General features: G+C 49.3%; 1 protein-coding gene and 1 long non-coding RNA gene across 2 annotated transcripts; one reads left to right on the forward strand and one right to left on the reverse strand.

The window, feature by feature from the left end:
* Positions 1–920: 920 nt before the first annotated feature.
* On the reverse strand, positions 921–19,082 carry LOC147043020 (uncharacterized). The gene is made up of 7 exons (XR_015068615.1): positions 18,926–19,082; positions 18,668–18,800; positions 16,414–16,484; positions 10,753–10,901; positions 9,197–9,327; positions 1,877–2,066; positions 921–1,062 (listed from the first exon to the last, which is right to left on the reverse strand). It is a non-coding gene; the product is annotated as an uncharacterized LOC147043020 (long non-coding RNA).
* On the forward strand, positions 1,669–12,200 carry fgfr4 (fibroblast growth factor receptor 4). Its single transcript, XM_085935402.1, has 21 exons — positions 1,669–2,215; positions 3,253–3,452; positions 5,256–5,425; positions 5,502–5,652; positions 5,717–5,767; positions 6,015–6,275; positions 6,349–6,426; positions 6,516–6,682; positions 6,759–6,882; positions 7,589–7,779; positions 7,848–7,986; positions 8,062–8,255; positions 8,326–8,471; positions 8,692–8,813; positions 8,886–8,996; positions 9,073–9,263; positions 10,263–10,385; positions 10,622–10,692; positions 10,766–10,903; positions 10,978–11,083; positions 11,491–12,200. The coding sequence occupies exons 2-21, from the start codon at positions 3,362–3,364 to the stop codon at positions 11,665–11,667; spliced, it is 2,802 nt and encodes a 933-aa protein (XP_085791528.1). The 5' UTR covers positions 1,669–2,215; positions 3,253–3,361; the 3' UTR covers positions 11,668–12,200.
* Positions 19,083–20,210: the final 1,128 nt, after the last annotated feature.

Consider the following 20,210-nt stretch of genomic DNA (forward strand, 5'->3'; position numbering starts at 1 on the left):
ATGATTGGGTGAGGTTATGTGGGGAGGGAAAGTGAGGTGGGCGAAAGGTCAGCAAGAATGCACGAGGTGTGGCCGGTCGCTCATTAGTCGGCGTCACGGCGGGAGGGCACATGATGGCAACATCAGGTCCCTTTCACATTTAAAGTTCACCTCTCGCCCTCCCCCAAACAATGGCGCATCTTCTTTCAAAAGCATATCTTTACCATTATCGCCGCCATTTGCATGTGACTGATGTGGCCTTTAATCAGGTCACGTGACCTGCCGCTCAATACGAAAAAGTTTGAACGCGTTTCTGATTGGCTTTTACGTTTTAACATGGAGGAGACAAGCTCGGGAGGGTTCGCCGCACTTGTTCAAGTCCTCAAGTAAATCAACTCCAGATTGGGCCGGAATGTCACCAGATTGTTGTTGGGCCTCTGCGTCTATTGTGATGACAGCAGGATGTATGATGAAGGGTGAGGGGAGGGGGGGGGGGCAATCATAAGCTACAAAGGTCATGACCCGGATTCAAACCGTGGTCACACGATACCTGCACCAACCAAGCGAGTCACCGCCACGCTCGGACAAACTCCACTTAAGGTCGGGGGGGGCTTCCACTTTGCACGAGGGCGCCTAAATGACTCGGTGAAGGGGAGGGAGGGACGCCGTTCGTGCAGTTTAGCTTTAGCCGCTTCAGCGTTGACATAAATTTCGGGCTTTGGCCTTTGGTACCGCTCGGGGTCAGACGGTGTTTTACGGCGAAAGTCAAAGTACACAAATAAAGGAAGCCATAAAGCAGATAAGGGCCACACTTAATGGCCACTGGCGCTGATCGAGCTTCGGTGGTGGTGGTGGTGGTGGTGGTGGTGGGGGGGGGGGGGGGGGTCATGTTTGTGCATGAAATATGTTGTTGCCCAAAACATAACTTTTTAAAATACTGACCTTTGCAATGTACTCTCCCCCCAAAAAATCCTGGAGATGTCAGTTCTGCCTGCTTGGAGGACATCTTGGGATTTATGACCATCATCTTGACTTCATCACCCATGATGCATTGCGGGTAGCAACACTTGCTATCTAATAAACCTGTAAAATCAAAATAATCTATTAGGGGTTGTAAAATAATTCCAAAAAGTTTTCCAAAATTATTGTATTTGCAGATAGGGGAAAGGAGGTGGTAATGGGATTACCCCACCCATCCTTTTTCTTGCCGATGCAATTAAAACATGTAGGCAATTCACAAAGCATTCACTCAATAAAGCCACTTAATTGGATGCGTCTTCGCCACACAGCGCCCCCCCCCCCCCTTTCTTCCCGCGATGCCATATTTGCATAAAGAGCAATTAAAGCGCCATAAATGGGTACTTGTCAAAAATAAATGTCCTAATAACCTGATTTATAGCCGGTATGGCACGCGACTATTTCGTTAGTCTATAAAAAAAAGGGGAAAAAATATATCGTGGAAGAAATGAGATGCGTTTTTTTTTCATTTTATTTGTAGTAGAGGTGAGGGGGACTAAATGGGGGGGGGGGGGGGGGGGGAAGGGGGCAACAGAAGTGCAGCAGCCTTCCCTTGCTCACTCTCCCACACACGCACCCACGCCCCCCCCCCTTCCCCCAGCCACTCACACTATTGTTGTTGTGGCTGCGAGTGCGCGCTGGTGGAGCGAGCGCCAGTTCAGTTGGAGCCGAGCGGCAGCGCGGACGCAAGCAGCCACTCGCTCTCCTCAAATAATTCACGCAAGCCTTCGCGGAGCTTCGTTTGAGACGGATAAAGCGACTCACAAGAAGAGGAGAAGGAAAGGGGGAAAAAAGGGGGCAACAGAAGACGCTGCGTAAAAAGACGCACCGGCTCAGTCCTAAAAACAAAAAAAGGCGCCGAAGACGAGACGAAAATTACCCGTGTTCAAGCGCTCCTTCCGCGGATAACCGTCGCAACAGTCACCGGGGAGAGGACCACCTTCCCCTTGTGTGCCCCTCCATGGAAGTTCTTTGAGTGGTTCTCCCCGCTCCTCGCACCAGGGGCTCGGCAGCTGTCGCCACTCGAGGGGGGGTGACGGTGGATGCTGGTTCGAATGGATTTATAAGCCCTGCGGATACAAGAGCCCCTTAAGAAAGCTTTTTTGTTTTGTTTTGTTTTTGAAAGAGACAAGTGGACTACATGAGCCAAATGATGACTGCAATATTGAATGACTGGGATAAGGAGTGATTCGCCTCCAAAAACGAAAGGAAATAAAAGGTACATTGATTTATTTTCTGCCACGCGTCATCTAGTAGCTTTTAAATGTCAAGATCATTTGAGTTAACATGCAAAGATTGTTTGCGACATCGAAGCAAGTAGAATGAGTGCTTTAGACATTGAACCCGGCCGGTTATGCGTGTGCGCGTGTGCGCGCGTGCATGTGGAGTTTGGACTTTTGGCACGTTTACACGCCGCACAACTTTAAGTGTAATTATAGAGGGATGCTCACAACGCAGCTCGGTTCCTATACTCTTTAAAAGGTTGGGAGTTTTTTTTTTTTTTTTAAAGGAAACTCTCAGACTGCTTTGCGTGTTTAATGCCACACACTAAGCACTGCTTTTATGATTTTCATACCATAAAAGCTTGACTGTAAATGTTCAATCCATACAATAGTTAAAAAAAAAACACACACACACACACACAGAGGAAAGCAGATGTGATGTGAAAGTGGGTTTGGTAATAAAAAAATAAAAAGCACCTGAATGGCAGCTTTTAATTTTATTTTTTTATTCTTCAAGCAGTGTTGCTGTTACAAGCGAGGCTGAAATTTTCAAGATAAACATGTTTTGTCTCTCTTATTGAGGAAAAACAAACAAAAAAAAATCACAAAATAAAATGAAGCTGCCGCTTTATCTCTTTATGATAATAAACTCAGATAACCCGAGAGATCATTTGCATTTAAGGGAGTTTGTTGTGTCACGACATTACATCGACAAAAAAAAAAACATTGAGTCATCAAAAACGATATAGCTGAGTTGAGCTTTTTTTTATTTTCCTGACATGAAAAAAAATCCATCTAGTGTCTTCATCATTTGGACTGCAAACAGAAAAAGTGGAGCGATTGATAAATGGGCATGTTTGCAAGCGTGGCCTTCCACATTTCCGTCCGTCTCCCTGGCAAGTTTCAAGTGTTTTTCCCCCAGTCAGGGCCCGGCCATTGACAAACAACAGGCGCTAACGGCCCTGCTCTGGACCATGTAGGACAGAAAAGACGAGAGGATTTGCTCGAGTAAAGCCCAATATTTGTCTTGCAGCCACAGGTTCCAGATTCAAGGAGCGGCGCCGATGTCAGGAGCCGGTGTGTGAGGCCAACTCCGGGCTGTTTTACATCGCAGCCTTTCAACGCGTCTTGGGAAGATCAGGATGGCCGGAGTCTGCGCCTTGTGCCTGCTCCTGCTTTGCTGCTCAGAGCGACTCTTAGCCAGATCGCACGACGGAGCGGGAAGAATGAAAGGTAAGGAAGGAAGGAAGGAAGGAAGGATGGATGGATGGATGGATGGATGGATGGATGGATGGATGGATGGATGGATGGATGGATGGATGGATGGATGGATGGATGGATGGATGGATGGATGGATGGATGGATGGATGGATGATGGTCCTGCAAGGTAAAAATCAGACACCCATCTCCCCCCTCCATTGAATTCCAAAGTGGTTGGTCCCACTGTAAATTCCAAGTCGCCTCACCTCCAGCGAGATGGATAGCACAAAGGGGGCAAAGTGTGTTTTGAAAAGTGCTACCTGATCCGCTTCGAGCCCCGAGGCTCGGAAGTGTAAATCTGCTGGGTCGCATGCCAGCTGCATAGGAAGAAGAAGAAGAAGAAGAGGAGGAAGGCGGCAGTGGGAGGGATGGGGCGGTGCTCTTCCGACCAGGTTTTCATTGATGCTTTTCAAACAAGTGCGATGACATCAAAAAAAAAAAAAAAAGCTTTTCCATAGATGGAAATTCAAAGATGGTCGAGCAACGAGAATGTGGTGGATGCTTGCTCCGGGGCGTCGAGAGCAGAGGTTGGCTGTCTCTCCTAAGGCCAGGCTAGCTGGGGCTTGCTCCTCAGACGCCCTCCTGACTTTATTTGCAAGACAGATGATCAGAGATAGGTAAAAAAAAAAGTTCCAGGGTGCATTCCAACGTCCCCTAGGAACGGGTTATGTGGAGATCACAAGAATGAATGCAGAACATCTCCCGTCAGTTTGCCCGTGGCTATCAATCTCAATTTGTGACATAATCCAGGCGCATTTAGGCGATTGTTTAGCCTTGGCACAGAGAGGCATCCTCGTTGGCATAAAGGAGCACCCAAAAAAATATTTGTGCTCCCAATGGCGGGGGGCGACATCAAGAAGCAGTGACGCAATCTTTAACGTTGGCCGGGTATTTTGTTTTTTTTCCCGACCTTCCGGGAGTGCATCTGCTGGTCAGGCTCGTTACTCCGACAGCTTGACTTGAAAGGCGCTTCGGCGATTCATTCTTGTTTTGACACCCGGCAACTCCACGTTTGAATTCACGCACAATTTAGCACATTAGTTACGCTGCCAACATGGCCGCCCGCTCGCCTGTCTGGCGGTTTGTTTGTGTTTGTGCCTTGTTTTGTTTGCCCCCTCGCCTCTGGGTGACAATTCACACCCGGCCGCAAGTTCAACGGCGGGGCACGACCGTCCCCGCAAGTTCATTAGCACGAGTCCTCGGACTCTGTCGGCGACCCGACTGTCTCCTGAACTTTGCGAACAAACCGATTTGTGTTTCCACGAAGTCTCCAATTTTTTTTCCCCCCCTCCAATGCTCAATGTTGCGTTTTGTTCCCGGGTACATTAGCGGTGTGTGTACTTTGCGGCAGCTCGTGAAAAAAAAAAAAAAAAAAAAGCTCCGCACTTCACTGACAGGGGAACAGATTGCCTTTTCACTAAGCGCTCGCAGGAAGCAATCAAACAGAAAATTGCTCTGGAAAATTGCTCGTTCTGAGCGACTGAGCGGTAATGGAGGTCCCCGGCCGGGTAGCGCATATGCCGCGAATGGAGCGACTGACCCGATGAATAGAGTCCACTGTGGCCGATGGTGACACGATAGTAGCCAGGTTATCAGGGCACTCTATCACCACCACTTCCTGGTGGCATTAACCGGCCTCGCTCGGGTAGGAACACTATGTTCTCCTGACGCCGGATGTTTCAGGGGGGGCCAACTCAAAGCTACAATTGTTTTGTTCTTAACGCCTCCGGGCCAGGATCATCACGACCTATCTCAACTACATGTTTCACCGTCCAGATCGCCACGTGTCCAAGCCTCTGATCGTGCCGGGATATCCAGAAAACATCACCGCCACGGTGAGCGGTCAGGCAAAGCTCCTGTGTAAAGTCCACCGGCCGGCATCCACCAAGGTGCAGTGGTTGAAAGCTCCGCCTTCGGGAGGACCGCTGGGCCTCAAACCACTCACGGTGAGTGGAGATGGGTCTGCAGAAAGGACTTGCCTTTGGAGAACCCTTCCTTAGTCCGAACCTGCTTTCTGTTTAGTCCTTGCAGAAACATGCGTCCAAGGTGAACACCTTGCATCTATCCAACATCAGCCTGGACGACGCGGGCGAATATATCTGCATGGCCGAAAGCAAACACAAAGGGAAGACTGTGCAAGCTATGCAGTCCGCGTGGTTGCGAGTCCTGCCGGGTAAGACTGTGATTGAATTAACAATCGTCGACTTCTTTTGTAACACCACAACCCTCTTGCGCAGGTGCCGTTATTTCCAAAATGGCGGACATGACGGAAACAAGGATCCCGCGAGGTAACGTCATGCGTCGGTCTACTGTCCCATTGTGACGTGTTCATTAGCGTCATTCTCTCCACTAAGAAGGGCAGGGAGCTGCCCGGTGTTAGCTTGATTGCTTTCCGTCTCACAAAAGGGAGGGGTGGAAGGGTCAGGTCGCTCAGTCAGTAGTCCTCATCTCCGTGGCGATGTCATTGTTTGGGGATGAGATACAATGGACATCTCAGATGAAGAGGTAAACCCATTTTGTGTCCATTCCAAACAGACGAGCTGCGTGAGGAAACCGCAGATCATCTCCTCCTCGAATTGGGCAAGGTCCTGAAATTGCACTGCGACATAACCACTCGGCCGGGCATGGCGGTCAACTGGTACAAAGAGGGAACCCGCCTGATGCCCACTCCTCGGATCCAGATTCGCGGCGCCGCCGTGGAAATCGCGGAAATCACATACGATGACTCGGGAGTTTACGTGTGCGCCCTCCGTGGAACCAGAGGACCTGTAAGGAACTTCACCGTCACAGTGACCGGTAAGGACGGCGGGGGAAAACAATCCAAGTCATCGCAAAGCTTCGGTTTCCGTTGACTCGTATCACTTTGTAGACTCGCTGGGCTCAGGAGATGACGAGGACAACGGCTTGGATGACGAGATTGAAAATGACCAAGTTTACCTTTCCAGAGGTGCGTACTTGCTTTGCCTTGCCATGGAGCTTCCCAATAAAGTTTTCCCAGTCCAACTGAAGGCTGCAACTTTGGCCTGGTCTCGATAGGTCCTTACTGGACCCACACCCAACGGATGGAAAAGAAGCTTTATGCCGTTCCGGCGGGCAACACGGTCAAGTTTCGTTGCCCAGCCATGGGCAGTCCTATGCCCAGCATTCGTTGGCTCAAAAACGGAAGAGATTTTCGAGGCGAGCACCGTATCGGGGGCATCAAGGTGACAATTGTTCTTTGGATTGACCTTTTTTTTTTTTGGACACTGAGACTCATTGCCTGGTCTTTTTCTTTCCAAGCTGAGGCATCAACACTGGAGCCTGGTGATGGAGAGCGTTGTGCCTTCAGACAGAGGAAATTACACCTGCGTGGTGGAAAATAAATATGGCTCCATTGCTCACAGCTATGTCCTTGACGTCCTGGGTAAGATTCCAAAATTTGGTGTCAATCCGGGAAGGGGGGGGGGGTTCTTTCCCGTTTCTTGGCTCCTGTCATTTTTACAGGTTGAGAACTGGCTTGCCTATGTTAAAATGTTAAAAAGTAATGTTTCCCCGGGCTGAGGTTATAAACAGTAAGTCTATAAAATGAATTAGATCTTAAAAATTGGAATTTCAAGCCATGCCATCTGACTGACTGTATTCATGGCAGCCTCAGCAGTGGTCATTAGTAAGCTCTTGTGGAAAAAGCATTTCGGCTGCAAATGAAAGCCTCCAGTGTAAGGGGGGGGGGGGGGGGGGTGTAATCAGGGGAGGGGGGTATTGAGCAAAAGGGGATGAGGCGCCTGGCGTCAGCCGTGGTGTGCGGGATGTGGACAGTCGGGCGTCCAAAGCAGTTTTCTACCTGACCTGTGACTGGAGATGGAGGCGGGCGGCGGGGCTTGTTTGTTCATTTGTTGGCTGTCCGTCCACAGCGGGGTCAGTTTCCCTTTCCCGGCCGACTGGGGGGGGGGGAGGACTAACGAGACAATTAACGAGATCAGAGAGTGAGACTTGCTGCTGATCAAAGAGACTCCGGTGGTCATTAGAACCGAAGGATAGTTTTGACCACCCGGTTGTCAGCATGTTTCTCTGCTCTTGAATCATTCCTGAAGGTATCTCCAGTCAGACCTTTGCTTCTCTCTCGCATTCAGAGCGCTCCCCACATAGACCCATCCTGCAAGCAGGTCTACCGGCCAACACCACGGCAGTGGTGGGCAGTGACGTCCAGTTCCAGTGCAAAGTCTACAGCGATGCGCAGCCGCACATCCAGTGGCTCAAACACATCGAGAGGAACGGCAGCCGATACGGCCCCGACGGGACGCCGTACGTCCAGGTTCTCAAGGTTGGTGACGTGTCTTTGTTTTGTCCCAAAGGTCGCTGGCTCTAACCTCTCACTGCCGTTTTGGATAGACCGGAAGTCTGAACATGTCCGAGGTGGAGGTGCTCTACCTGTCGAAAGTCACCATGGAGGATGCGGGAGAGTACACGTGCCTGGCGGGAAATTCAATCGGTTTCGCCTACCAGTCGGCCTGGCTCACCGTCCTTTCGGGTAAAGTCAAAACATCATAATTGGCAGATTTGAAAAAGTGTCGTGTTTTGGACAAGCGCTTCCAATTTCCTGCAGAGGAAGAAGCCGCAGACCCCGTGGACGCCATGGAGACCAAATATACAGACATCATCATCTACGCCTGTGGCTTCCTGGCCCTGATCATGGCCATCGTTATCGTGGTTTTGTGTCGGATGCAAGTCCATCCCAGACGGGAGCCATTTGATGCCCTCCCGGTCCAGAAGCTTTCCAAGTTCCCGTTGCGCCGACAGGTGCGTATCCCGGCCAAAGTTTCTCGTCTTTACCATTCAAGAACCGACGCTAAAGTCGCCTGTCTTTCAGTATTCGGTGGACTCCAACTCGTCAGGCAAGTCCAGCGCGTCTCTGATGAGGGTGGCTCGCCTTTCATCCAGCTGCTCTCCCATGCTGGCCGGAGTGATGGAGTTTGAATTACCGCACGACCCCGACTGGGAGTTCCCGAGGGACAAGTGAGCTCCACCAAATACCATCTTCCATTGTGCTCAAATCTGCCACGTTCAATCCTTGAGCCCCAAAAGCAGTCTTCAGTTCCCAGGACACCAAAGTTTAAATTGTAGGGGGGGGATCTAAAACGGAACCTATGTTTGAGGAAATAGGAGCCCCAAATTACGGCTGTGTACAATTTTCATTTGGATGCTATTTTTAACCAACTTGCGTCCTCCCGTCTAGCTTAACACTGGGAAAGCCTCTGGGGGAAGGTTGCTTCGGCCAAGTGGTTCGGGCCGAGGCCTACGGCATCAACAAGGACTCTTCGGACCAATCTACCACTGTTGCGGTTAAGATGCTTAAAGGTAAGAATGATCTCTCTCAAGTTTGGACCTTTGAAAGCAGTTCTTTGAAAGTTTTGGTTTTTACGGCGATAGACGACGCCACGGACAAAGATCTTGCTGACCTCATCTCGGAAATGGAGTTGATGAAGGTGATGGACAAACACAAGAACATCATCAACCTGCTTGGAGTCTGCACTCAGGATGGTGAGTTCCACACGGAGAGGATGAACAAGGACCCAAGTAAACTAGTTTCTTTTTGTGGTCTACCCTGCAAAACCAGGACCTCTGTACGTACTGGTGGAGTACGCCTCCAAAGGCAGTCTGCGCGAGTATTTGCGAGCTCGCCGGCCACCGGGCATGGACTACACTTTTGATGTCACCAAAGTACCCGAGGAGCAGCTTACCTTCAAGGATTTGCTGTCCTGTGCCTACCAGGTGGCCCGAGGGATGGAATATCTCGCTTCCAAACGGGTATGTGGTCAGTATAGTCTGGGAAGATTTGAGCCAGTCCCTCTTTAGTTGAGGTGGACACCATCTGCGTTACGGAGAGACATTTTTTAGCTTTAAATTGTGACTTCCATACATTCCAAAGCCATTCGAAAACCGACGTCAAAATCTGTGGTGGAGTGGTTTCTGGAATGATGAACCACAATCACATTTGGATCGGTGTTTATAGAGACTTTAAAGTTGTTGTTTGTGTAGCTTAGAAGCCAGATGTTTTTCATTCGATGGATTTGGTCGACTCATTGCGGTTTTTGATGAGAATGCAGCCGCTAGAATGCCTTTATGAGGCTGGACAGGAAGAAGGTTGCCCAGTAAAGGTCAAAACCTCCAAAGGATTTGAATTGGGTGTGTTTTTTTTTTGCAATCTTCTTGAACGCCCCCCCCCCCCCCCCCCCCCCAACTCAAACTTTCGTTTCCTATTTTCCCAGCATGCTCTGTTGTCACTCATCAACACGCGTCTTTGTCTGCCAGCCGCCGTCTCCAAACTCCAGGCCTGTTTACTCTCCTCCAATCCATCTGTCCGTCCCCGCCATCTTCAGGCTTTTGTCCCTTTTAGCACCGCCATAAATCTGTTAGCAAACAGACTGTCTGGGCGGAGGCATCGGGTTTCTGGGCTGCGAGGCCACTGCCAGAGCCTGAAAGCAACCCTCCATTATGAGGAGGCCCGCAAACCGAGGCGGGTCAGGCAAAAGAAGAAAAAAAAAAAGTCTATTTCGAATGAAAACCAAAATGAGCTTTAATGACACCCATTCAAGTCGAATAAACAGTGCCTTGATCCAATCATTCTCAACACCGCTTATCCCGTTCAGGGTCGGGACGGGAGGGAGGGGGGGGGGTGTTGGAACCGACCCAGCTCACTATGAGCGAAAGGCTGCCAGTCGCCAGCCAGTCGCAGGGCATACATAGAGACAAACATCCACACCGTTACTCATCCCTCTGTTTTTTTTTGTTTGTTTGTTTGGGCAGTGCATCCACCGAGATTTGGCGGCCAGGAATGTCCTGGTGACGGAGGACAACGTGATGAAAATTGCCGACTTCGGCCTGGCAAGGGGCGTCCACCAGATCGACTACTACAAGAAGACCACCAACGTGAGTCTGGCCTCTGTACTGTGCTTCAAGACGCCAGTCAGATGTTCAAGTCTTGATTGGCAGGCATCTTAATGGGACGTAATTAGAAACGAGGGCAGGGTGGCGGCTGCGGCCAGACTTGAGCGGGGAGGTGTCTTTTACAGTCAGACAATGAAAGTTGTCGTTTTAAATGCGAGCAGCTGTGTTGGCACGGCAACACGCTGGGGGCGGAGTTCTAATCCAAGTCCCATATGCAGGGACGCCTGCCAGTGAAGTGGATGGCACCCGAGGCCTTGTTCGACCGGGTCTACACGCATCAGAGCGACGTGTAAGCGCCGCCGAGCACAGAGCGTCGCAAATGATCCGACGGTCCTTAAGAAGCGCTTACCTATTTTTGCCAGGTGGTCCTTTGGCGTTCTCATGTGGGAGATCTTCACCCTGGGGGGCTCGCCGTATCCCGGTATTCCCGTCGAGGAGCTCTTCAAGCTGCTGAAGGAAGGACACCGCATGGACAAGCCCTCCAACTGCACCCATGAACTGTAAGCAAAGGTGGCCAAAGGCAAGGTGTTAGTTTCTCTTGTCTAATTTTTTTTTTTTTTTGGGTCCCGTGAAGCTACATGATGATGCGTGAGTGCTGGCATGCAGTTCCCACCCATAGGCCCACCTTTAAGCTACTGGTGGAGGAGCTTGACAAGGTGCTGCTGTCTATCTCTGATGAGGTAAGTGGAATATCTACTATGCTAAGCTAAGATGCTAATGTTAGCCAAGTGCTGAAATACTACGATAAATCTGGCAACACACGTGCGAGCCACATGTTCTCAACTCTTTCACTAGGATGTCAAATTCAGCGCAAAACCCCCAAAAAAACAAAATCAAATGTTTTGGGTCCAAAGTGAGACGCAATTACATGTTATTGATTTGTTGATGAACTACAGATGTCTTCTGGCATCACAAAGTAGCCACAAATGAGCCCGCCTCATTCTGCTCCAAAAAACCACCACAGTCACAAAATTCTGCAACATTTCTGCTCACGCTGTTACTTCGGAAGAATTTGTTACTTTCCATTTCCCACCACTAGTGGCCACTCTGGTTCTCAATGGCACCTTGCATGCGTGTCTTTGTGCAGTACTTGGACCTGTCAACGCCCTTCGAGCAGTACTCGCCGTCGTGCGAGGACACGTCCAGCTCGTGCTCGTCCGACAACGACTCGGTTTTCACGCACGACGCGATGTCCACTGAGCCGTGCCTGCTGGGCTACCAGGACGCTCGCCCCCGAGCGGACCCCAAGACGGCCCTCCGATAAGACCCCCATGCCACAGTTGGACTTTTTATTTTTTTATTTTTAAATGGAGCACTGAGGACGGATGTACTTCGGACAGCAGCAACAGCCGGGACGTTTTGGTAAAGCACGGCACTCAAAAACCCGAAACCCAGAAGAAGTCGGAGGAGGGAGGGGCCCCACCACCCTTCCCCAAAAGTTATTTTCAAAGAGATTTTATTTTAACAAGGACAAAAATATTTAGATTTATTTTGCTATGTTAAAAAAAAAGAAGCGATTGTTAATTATAAATCTCTCTATATAAGATTTTACTTTTGTGTTGCTTATTTAAAACAAACAGTCTTAAATCTCAGGATCTCTTATTCTGAAAAGAAAAAAAAAGAAGTTGGAGGAAGTACCTGAATTTATGATTTCCTGTGAATATATTAGAATAATAAAATATTGTATGTATATATCATCAAGTGGTAACGCAAATACAATTGCCTTTATAAATTATTTTGTATGACACGAAATGGAGTGATGCCTCAAATGTGTGGGTGTTTTCATTTTTTTGTATGATAATGAGGTCAATGATCTTCTTCAGCAGAGGGTCTCAGGTTTGGGGGGGGGGGGGTCAGTGGTGTGGCTGATGGATGGGGGAGGGGGTGCTGAATGTGAAAGTCACTGTGATTGATTTGAAGTGGAGAAGCAGTGAGGGAAGAGAGATAGAAGGAGGTGGGGGGGGGGGGGGTTCGCTGGCTGGCCAGTCGCCTTTGTGAGGCCGCTAACCCTTCACCCAGGCCCCCAAATGCCGGCAAGGGGGTCCCCGGGCGGCTCGGACAATGAAGGCTTTTGAAACGGGCGTGCTCGTAGGCCTGCTAGCGCTTGTGTGCAAATGAAGAAAGAGGGGCTCTTATTATGTTAATACGCCCCCCCCCTCCACGCAGACACATGTCCAACCTTCCAGACCCTCAAACAAATGCCCCCCTATCTTCATCCGGGACGCCATGGTTGAAAGTCTTAATTCACTTTGGCCAACGCAAGCAGCTGCAGTAAACGTTGCCCCCACCCAAGCATTTTTTTTTTTACATTTGTTAAAACATCTTTAAAAATCATAACTTATTTTTTTTTAGGTCATTTTTGAGAATCGTATCTTATATTTGATAAATAGCATTTTAAAATGTTCTATTTTAGTTTTGTTTTTTTTCATTATTAGAATCAATAATATTTTTATTTGAAATATTTGAAAATATATTTTCTCGTCAAAATCTTTTGGTGAAAGAGTGCTGAAGGCCAACACAGAACTAGAAGGAAAGAAAGCAAACAAGGAAGAAAGTGACGTGAGGAAGACGAGAGACAGACGGGCGCTGGGGGGGCGACGCGGCGAGACCAGAGGCGTGACGAGACGTGGCGGGGTCACAGGTCAAGAGGGCAACGGCCGTCCTCGTCGGGCGGCGGCTCGCTGCCTTATCTTTTGGCTCTTAGTGCTTCACGTGAACAAGTCGTAGCACACGCGTACGTGCTGTGTGGTCCTCCACATACGTGTGTGTGTGTGTGTGTATGAAATTACTCATGCACGAGAAATTCTGCTTTATCTGTTGACCTCCGGAAGTACTCGGGATTCCGTCCATTTGCACATCCACACACACAGACAGACAGACAGACACACTGCCAGGAAGAGGAAGAAGAAAAGCAGCCATGTGTTCCACTTGATAAATAAAACGTTCAGAAGAGACGACAGGATCCACAAAATGGCTCATTTCTGAGTATAACGTATCTCCGAAGTCCCTTTACGGAGTTTTAAAGGCAACTTTAAAACTACTGTTTGGCAAGTGCTCAGTTCTGGAACACACATTTACTGGAACGATGAAAGCAAAAAAAAAAAAAGAAACGTCCGGCGAACGGGAATTTCATTTTCCCGATGGATGTGTGGGCGCTCGAATCCTACTTTTAGTTTAATAGCCTGTAAGAAAACACGAGAGTACATTTTTAACGGTATATTTTGGAGAAGGGACAAAAAACATGCACAATGTTTGGGTGAAAAGTTTAAAACAACATGTTGGACTCGAGTGTGTGTGGAGCAAGACGCTGATTTTACAAGGCTGTCATTATCCTTGCGTAGGGGCCAATCAAAACAGATATTAACTCACATTTCACCATCGCACGGAGATCCCCAAAATAGGTCCGCCCGGAGCAGAGCTTAGTCTGAGAGTGGAACCCAGAATTTGGGGAACTGTGAGGCACACGTGCTTAACACTAGTCCACCGTGCTGTCTTACAAGAACTCAGTGGTACGGGATGAACGCACTGGCAAATTCACTCAATGGTAACACTGTTGGAGCTTGCAGACAGGAGACCCCCCCCAGCCGTCTCCACGGCGGTCGCCCGCTCATTTATTGCTCTATAATTTCAGCAGACTAATTGATTCGGGGGTGTAGACAGGAAGTTGGGCAATAGGGAAGACGGAGCAAAAGTAACGAGCGCTGTGTTACATTCAGGTGTCGTCGTGATGAAAACAACCAAAAACGAGGTGACTGTGACACGGTGAGACGAGCGATGGAGGCCACACAAGAAGATTTCAGGAGTCTGAATGGCCACTTTTGGCTGACCTGATCAATACTCCATTCACGCACACAAAAAAAAGACGCATTGCTTTAATTTAGGCGGCTGCAGTGATTATGGCTGGTTGACTTTTGGGGAAAAGGAGACGGTGACTTTTATCGGCCTAATGGGCGGATCTGCGCTTCCTCTTCGCCTCACTTCTCCCGCAGGAAAGCAGGAAGGGCAAAATTAGTGACTGGCGACGTGCCGTGTGCGTGTGTGGAGATCCGGCCGGAGCTACTGGGTGGAATGCGTGCACGCAAGACACACACTTTCTCCGCTTCCACCTCCAAACACACAAAACGGAACTGAATTCAATCAATTAAGAGAGCATTTTGGGAATCCAAACAAGTGAGGGAGAACTTGTGGATCCCATTAAAAAAAAAAAAAAAGGTAAGAAACAATAATGTTGACTTCAGCCAAGACATTTTACAAGCTGGGTTGGGCTTTGGAGCCAGAAGTGCTCATTACTGACTTTTTATGAGGAGGGGGGGGGGGGGGGGGGGAACTCATCTGAGTTCCCCGCATCCGCATAAAAAAACAAACAGGAAAAAAAAAAAAAGACAATGCAGCAAAAATGTAGGGACCACAAATGCCAGAGTTATCTGGGACAAGATATGTGCGGCCTTAATTGAGCGGAAAGAAAAAAGCGGGGGGGGGGGGGGGGGGCGCACACATTATCTCATAGCCTGAGCACTCCCGCTCGGCGCACAGAAGCATGACGCGCATCTGCCTTGCATTAGTCCCAAAATTATTACGACAACTGCGCGTCAAAAGACATTAGCGCACGCGCGCCAATTTATTCACCTTCCATTTCAATACGGAGCTCGCCAAAAATCTGCCGTCGTGTCAAACTCAATCCCCAAAAAAGGTCCAATTGTAGTGATGTCACCGCTAGGGGGCGCTTGTTACTATGGTTACCGTGCCACAAGTTGGCGCATAGTTTACGAAGTTAGCGATCTTACTTTTAGGAAAAGACTCTTTCAGGGTGTGCGCCAACTGAGTTTTTTTTTTTTTTTTTGCACAGTCGCTCTTTTCATGTCGACAGCGGTGCGAAAATCGCCCTGTGAGGTTCACCGTCCGATGAAGGAGATGATTCAGGCGGAGGGTAAAGAAGTCAACGTGTGTGTGTGTTTCTTTTCCTTTTTGGCGGCGAGCGGGCGGGAACGGCGAGCGCTGGCTGCCGAGATGTGACAAGTGGGTGGTTTCCGTCTAAATAAGGCACTTTAAGAGAGCGAGCGGGGCGCCACTTGGTAACTGGAGGGCCTCTCTTTAATGAGCCAAAAGTCACTCAAAGTAGTCGTTGTTGAAATAAGGAGGGGGGGGGGGGGAGAGACTAAGATTGTACAGAATTCTCTCGTATGAAAGTAGACTGGCGCAAAAACGGAGAATCCTACTCGTTTGGGTGGTCCGCTTCAAGTGGTGCGTTGACAGCGAGAACAAGCCTAGGGGGAGCAAAGCCCGGCATGGGGGTGCGAAGGTCTGACTTTGGCCGGAGTCGGGATCAAAGCGGCAGCAGGCGAGGAGAAGATGTTTGCGCTGAGGTGCAGGATGAGGACGCACGATAAGGAGGAGATAGAAAAGCAGACAGGAGGACGGAAGGCGGCTTGAAGCCCGAATCTCAGAGGGAACAAAGAAGCACTTATACGAGCGACAGCTGAAAACATCTTCAGGCTGCGAGCTATGTTTCAAAATATTAGGGAATGCTTGACCGGCCACTTCATGAGGTACACATTTGTGAAAAAAATAAGGCAGTTTATTAAATAAAAAAAAAAAAAAAAAAAAAAAAAATCATTCTTACAACATGAGCAATGTGGCTCGTCGGACTGTTTAAGGTGTACCTAATAAAGTGTCCGGTGAACTCAGCAGATAATTGTTTTTTTTTTTTTCTTCCGAAGTTGTCTAAAAGGAGCAGTCTGAGAACAAGTGCGCCCGCCTGGCGGTGGGCTCGCCTTTGTCCCTCCCCTCGCTCTCCCTTCCGCTCAAGCTTATCTCGCACCCTTCCTCCACGGCCAGCTGTTGTTTTGAAGGCCGTGAGAGTCAAGACCTCCGCCTGGACAAACGCTGCCATTGTAAGTTGAAGTGCACGTGGGGAAAGAGGGGAGAGGGGGGGGGGGGTAGGTGTTTCGCTCCTCACTTTTACGTTCACGGCTGTAAGTGGCGAGCGGACACAAATCCTGGAAGACGTTACCTGCTATTCTTTAGGTTGACACCGCTTGAACTCACAAGTCCAACTTTGTCCCATCTTGAGTGATGTCTTGCCTGCCAACAGAAGACACACATTAGTTTTTGTGAAAGTGGACCTCCAAGCGCTCCGGCACCGCTCGGACTCAATGGCAGCTTTGTCCCGAGTCGGAGTCGAGAGGAAGGAGCGCGGCCCTCTGACCTTTGACCTGTGAGGTCGCATGTCCCCGGAAGCCATTTTTGAGGCCCGGACCTGCGTCGGGCCAGCTGGGAGATTTCACTCTCAAACGTGCCGCAATGTTCCGCCTCCATTTTTTTTTGGGGGGGGGGAGGGGGGAAGGTTTGCCATCTGCTTGAATTGGCATGAAACAATTTCCTCAAGTCACGCACGAGGTCACATTGGAGCACATTGGGATGGGAATGAAGAAAATGGCAGCAGCAAAGGTGAGTAGGGTGAGTTTAACCTCTGACATGCATTGGGGTCACATGACCCTCCCCAGGCCCAGAGGCCGTTGCACTGCGCAAGGCACCTGACGGAATGCAAGATTGTACCCCGTGGACTTCTTTTGGGAGGAGCCGTGAGAGTTGACCAACGTTGAGCGCGTTGGCGGCCGGATCATGCACAGGGGGTCTGAACTTTAACCTTCGACCCCTCGGCTCACTGATTACACATCACATGTCTGCTTAAACCAAAAATCTGCTGGAGGGATTTGGTTTGCTGGGAAAGGTGCTTTAGACATTTAGTTTAGCCGGCCAATCGGATCCCCGACCTGGACCCGACGGGTCAGGACTGACGTCATCTGTCTTTTCCAGCTCGCTCTGTTTTCCGGCCCATTTGCGAGGCTTTCCAAATGTCCAAACTCGCATCACGGGACAGAGGCCCGCCGCTGAAACACGAGGCGGACATCCTGTTGCGAATAACGTGCTAATTAGATTTGGCCCGCGGCAGTTGCCGTAATCAAATCTATCCGGTGCGCCGCGGCTGAGGGGCGAAACCCGATCCCCGGTTCAAAATATGCACTCCGCTCCGTTTCCTCTCTTGTCGAGCCTCTGGCCCGTTATGTTACGAATGGCATTCTTGGGTAATCTTTTTGCTCTATTTTTGACATGCTTTTATCAAAAAGAATTCTTTGGATTTGACTTCAGCTGACGGAGGCCGTACATCCATCCACCTGTTCCCCGTCCTCAATACCGCGTCGCCGTCCGGATGTGGGAACTTGGGGAAAAGGGCCGACTCCCAAAAGTCAAACAAGAGCCTTTTTGTTTTGCAACAATCTGATGAGCGCGTCTTAATAAACCTCGGGTCGGAGTTTTTGCGGCCAGACGTGGCAGCGACGCAAACCTCACTTATGCCTCAAACACGCGTTTTTGTTGGCTTGTGTAACGTTGAGCGGCGGCTTTTTGGAATTCGTGCTTGGTGGGCTTTTGGAGGGGGGGGGGGGGAAAGAAATGGCTTCCTTTGTGGTTGCGCAACTGCAAACATTGTGGTCAAACACATCGGTGCTGCTTTTTGCTTGACCAGCAAAAAATACAAACTCCATTAAGCAGCACTCCTTGTATGATTTTATTCTCCTTTATCAAAATTTTTTTTTTTTTTGCTTCTTATACTTTTACGATCAATGTTTTGCTTAATGAACCAATTTTTCTAATATAGTGGCACTAATACTGTGATAATGCTATTATTTGTTAGCCCGCTTTTTTTTAATTTTTTTTTTTATTGTCAGCATGAAGTTCAGCGTACTTAAATTCCATCTCAGCAAGCCCTGCATCAATTTGCAGTGGGAGGAAGTGGAGAATAAGTTCAACAAGGCATCGGTGGCGTGCGGAACCGGCCCGCATCATTAGCGATGCCGTCAGCACCGGCGGGTCAGGGGAGGGCTTGCCGAGGTTTTTGTTTTGGGTGGGGGGGGGCAGATTATGCAGTTAAAGCGCTTGCGGAGGAAGTGGCGTTTTAATGCTGACAAGGTTCCTGTGGAGACTGTTATGCTAATCTGCCGCTGTTAAGCGCTGCAGAACGTAAGAGAGGAAATGCACCATGAAAACATAACAGCTCCAACAGGCCAACACAAGGAGGCAGGAAGGGCAGGGGGGGGGGGCGAGGGCGGAGCATACAGGAAGTAAACACGGCAAGCTTTTTTTTTTTGGTCCCCTTGCTATAACCTGTCAACAAGTATGAGGGGGTTTGACAATTGACGGCCTGGCAGCCGCCCGCACCATTGCAAAGGGCCTAGCGAAAAAAAAAAAAAAAAAAAGCCACTCACGTTTCTTCCTTTGGATTCTTGCTCGAAGGCGCCCATCGGGGGATTGGTCCATCCTTCCTGTCGTCCTCCTCTTCTTTGTGGGGGCCTCAAGAGCCTCTTAGGCAACTCTGATGACTTGAAGGGACTTGCTACTCTGTATTCAATACAAAGAAACTCTTTCACCATAATGCCACCTGTGGGACTTCAATAGGTACTGCACCATTTACGAAAAGTGACACTGACGTGAATAAAAGACAGAAATTCTGCACGTTTTCTTACCGAAGCTAAAGATTTGGTTCATTTCTGGACCACACTTGCTCCACTTTTCACAGAGAGGGTGAGGGGGTAGTAACACATGTTCACAGAAGACCAGTGGTGTCTCTCTGGAAAAGTGCAAAAGGTTAAAATATCAACGAGACGTGCCCGAGAGCGGAACGACTCACCTGTCGTCCCGACTGCGGTTTCCCACTTGTTGCTGGAAAATTCATCACCATGATGACAATTAAAACTAAATCTTCAACGTAGACAGCAAGACACAAGGCTGTCATTTTTTACTGACTTGCTCTTTCGCCCTGCTAGACGCACACGAGAATTTTTCAAATATTATAAGCTGATTTACCTGTTACAGACTCAAAAAAAAAAAAAGGTGAGGATTTCAATAGTTTGAATCTACTTGGGTTGTCTCAACACACCCTAAGATTCTCTTCCAGCAAAGATTTTGAAATAAATTGTCAGAGGCAAACATTTCTCGTGGGCTCTGAACGACAACCACACACGTGTTCTCTGATTATTGCAATGCCACGTCATAACCTGTAGGTGGCGCTCTCCCAAATCGGCCGTAATATACTGCAGTTCAGCGGTGACTTTGAGGGGAATGCTTGTTTTGGCACACAAGCAATTGTACGGTGTCCCTCAGGGGGGCTCAAAAAGACTCGGGATTTGCAAAGCATTCCACTGTGCAACGTCCCCGATTCCTCCAGCAGAGGGTTTAGTCATCACCCCGACCCCCACCTCCAACGTGACGCATATGGACCCGGACCGGCGGGGAGGACGGAGCTGGCAAGTCCGGCCGGGAGCGGAAACCCGAAGAGGAAGCCTTCAGTTGATCCAGCTGTTTTCTCCCTCTCGCGCCCTCCCTGCCTGCGGATCCAGTGTCCGAAGGGGGCGAGGGGGGGGGGGCAACAGGTGTCTGACAAGTCCTGCAGACCGCTGCTTGGTAGGTTTCTGCTTGGTCATGCGTACACGCACATACGCATGTACACGCGCGCGCACGCACGCACACGCTCCATCCGTCCATCTGTTCCAAGAATTCCTGGCAATCCATGAGAATTTTCACTCGTCATGGAGGTAGTGGATTGTGCTCTCTCTCTCTCTCACTGGGATTGTAACTTGACAAGTCACACACGCGTTGGCTGGCCTTTGCGTTTCCAGTTGCATGCGTGTGTCGTGTCGTGTCGGAGGCGCGTTGAACACTTGAACTTGTTCTTTCAGACACCGCCATCTTAATCTGTTTGGTGACAGCTTGCCTCATCTATTCTAACAAGGCACATCATTCATTATTGAT

The sequence above is a fragment of the Syngnathus leptorhynchus genome, chromosome 17 (genome assembly GCF_054491065.1).
Source record: "Syngnathus leptorhynchus isolate UIUO chromosome 17, UIUO_Slep, whole genome shotgun sequence".
In the NCBI taxonomy this organism is placed as follows: Eukaryota; Metazoa; Chordata; class Actinopteri; order Syngnathiformes; family Syngnathidae; genus Syngnathus; species Syngnathus leptorhynchus.

Coding starts and splice junctions, on each gene's coding strand:
- fgfr4 (XM_085935402.1), top strand. CDS start 3,362: ATGGCCGGAGTCTGCGCCTTGTGCCTGCTCCTGCTTTGCTGCTCAGAG. Junction 3,453..5,255: donor CGGAGCGGGAAGAATGAAAG/GTAAGGAAGGAA, acceptor TTCACCGTCCAG/ATCGCCACGTGTCCAAGCCT. Junction 10,904..10,977: donor TCCAACTGCACCCATGAACT/GTAAGCAAAGGT, acceptor GGTCCCGTGAAG/CTACATGATGATGCGTGAGT.